Source organism: Poecilia latipinna, unplaced genomic scaffold (assembly GCF_001443285.1).
Source record: "Poecilia latipinna isolate Pla-1442-1.1 unplaced genomic scaffold, P_latipinna-1.0 Scaffold998, whole genome shotgun sequence".
NCBI classification, from domain to species: Eukaryota; Metazoa; Chordata; class Actinopteri; order Cyprinodontiformes; family Poeciliidae; genus Poecilia; species Poecilia latipinna.
The window spans coordinates 72017-73507 of NW_015113614.1; the positions used below are offsets into that span (position 1 = coordinate 72017).

At 47.7% G+C, this 1491-nt stretch overlaps 1 protein-coding gene across 1 annotated transcript in view; it reads right to left on the reverse strand.

Moving 5' to 3' along the window:
- The window catches only part of ccn6 (cellular communication network factor 6), a 17223-nt gene extending 15732 nt beyond the window's left edge, over positions 1 to 1491 (reverse strand). Inside the window, exon 1 of the mRNA XM_015050554.1 lies at positions 743 to 1491. Within this exon, the coding sequence (XP_014906040.1) occupies positions 743 to 1033 (291 nt within the window). The 5' untranslated portion in view covers positions 1034 to 1491. The remainder of the gene's footprint in view (positions 1 to 742) is intronic.

Here is a 1491-nt window from a genome sequence, read left to right on the forward strand (position 1 = left end):
CAAGGTCCCCACCAAGGTCCCCACCAAAACTTAGACCGAACCTACGCCCTTGAGGCCTATGAATTTTCAACACTAAGTAGTGTTTCATTTCTGTCCTAGTCCTTACTATTGTTCCCATATAATCCACTTCCTGTCAGCCTCATGGTCTTAGCAAATCAGAGACAGCATGCTGGCTGAGGTTCAGCACCTCCACCAATGGTTACATCCTGAAGCATCGCCCTGACTGCTTAGAGGGTTTGGACCTGCAGCAGACCACTAACTTGTCAGCAGCTTTTAAACATTTTCAGCGCTGCGTTGTTGTGATCCGGCATGATGCTGCTGCTGCTGCTGCTGCTGCTGCTGCTGCTTGTGCTCCACTTATGCTGACAATTTTCCAAAGGTCACTGAGGGTTATGCCAAAAATCTGAAGACTGTCTGCCGACTTCACTGCATGAGCTCATTTGATGGTGTAAAAACTGATCTCCATGAGCTTTTACCACACAGACTTTAGAAAACGGTTTTTGCCTGCTTAGTCTGTTGAAAGACTGTATCCAGTCCCTGAATACAGCCTGCATGCAAACAACATGTTAGCCTATGTATGTCTTTCTGCATAATGGTCAGGTTGTGATGCTATGCAGAGCACCAAAGCATCTTTAAGCTGGTCTTTTTTCCTCAAAGATGGATGCTGAGTGACGTCCTGTATCACCTGTCACAGATCCACTCTGTCAGTGATGTGAGAGCAGAAAAAGATTTCTCTTCTTACCTGCTGAGCAAAGATGAGCACAAGAGAGCAGCAGAGAAGTGATAGCATCTCTTCAGTGTGAAGGCTGTGGTGAGCTCCAGAGAAGGACTCACAGGGCGCTGAGTGAGTCGGACAATGAGCTTCAGGGTGGACAGACTGGGAGAGGGAGAGTGGAATGGGGTGGGGTCGGGTCGGGCGGGGAGAGATTGGAGAGCCGACCTGTTGGGGAAGGGGACAAAGCGCCTCTCTGTCTCCTCTGCAAACACACCTTTCCTCGCTCCGCCGATCCTGAAGGGAAATATTTGTCTTCATAACTGCTGGGTGGCTCCAGGGCCATCCAGCCCGGCCCAGTTGTTTATTCTACGTCTGTGGACCTCACTCAGATTGATCTTGGTGAAAGAGCTAAAATTGTAATCCACTTTGCAAGGCTGCACAGACATACACCCAGGAATAATTTAGCAGAGAAGAGAGAGGCCTGTTTTCAGGAGAATGTGCTGAACAAACTGGATTTCATGACAAAGTTCTGCTCATTAAACCCGTTCAGTCTTTTCTGGTTTGGTTGATTTGGTGCTAAAGCCGTAAGGTCCAACTTAATGTGGAATGTATATGAGATGATATTTTCTTTCTGTTTACACTGATTAAAGACTCCATGTGACACAACCTCAATCTCTTGGGCCAAATCGCCCTTGAAGCTTCACATGGAACGATGCAGGAGGGAGCAGCTTCTTCTTACAGTAAAGGCCAAACATTCACTCCTCAGAGGTCCATGC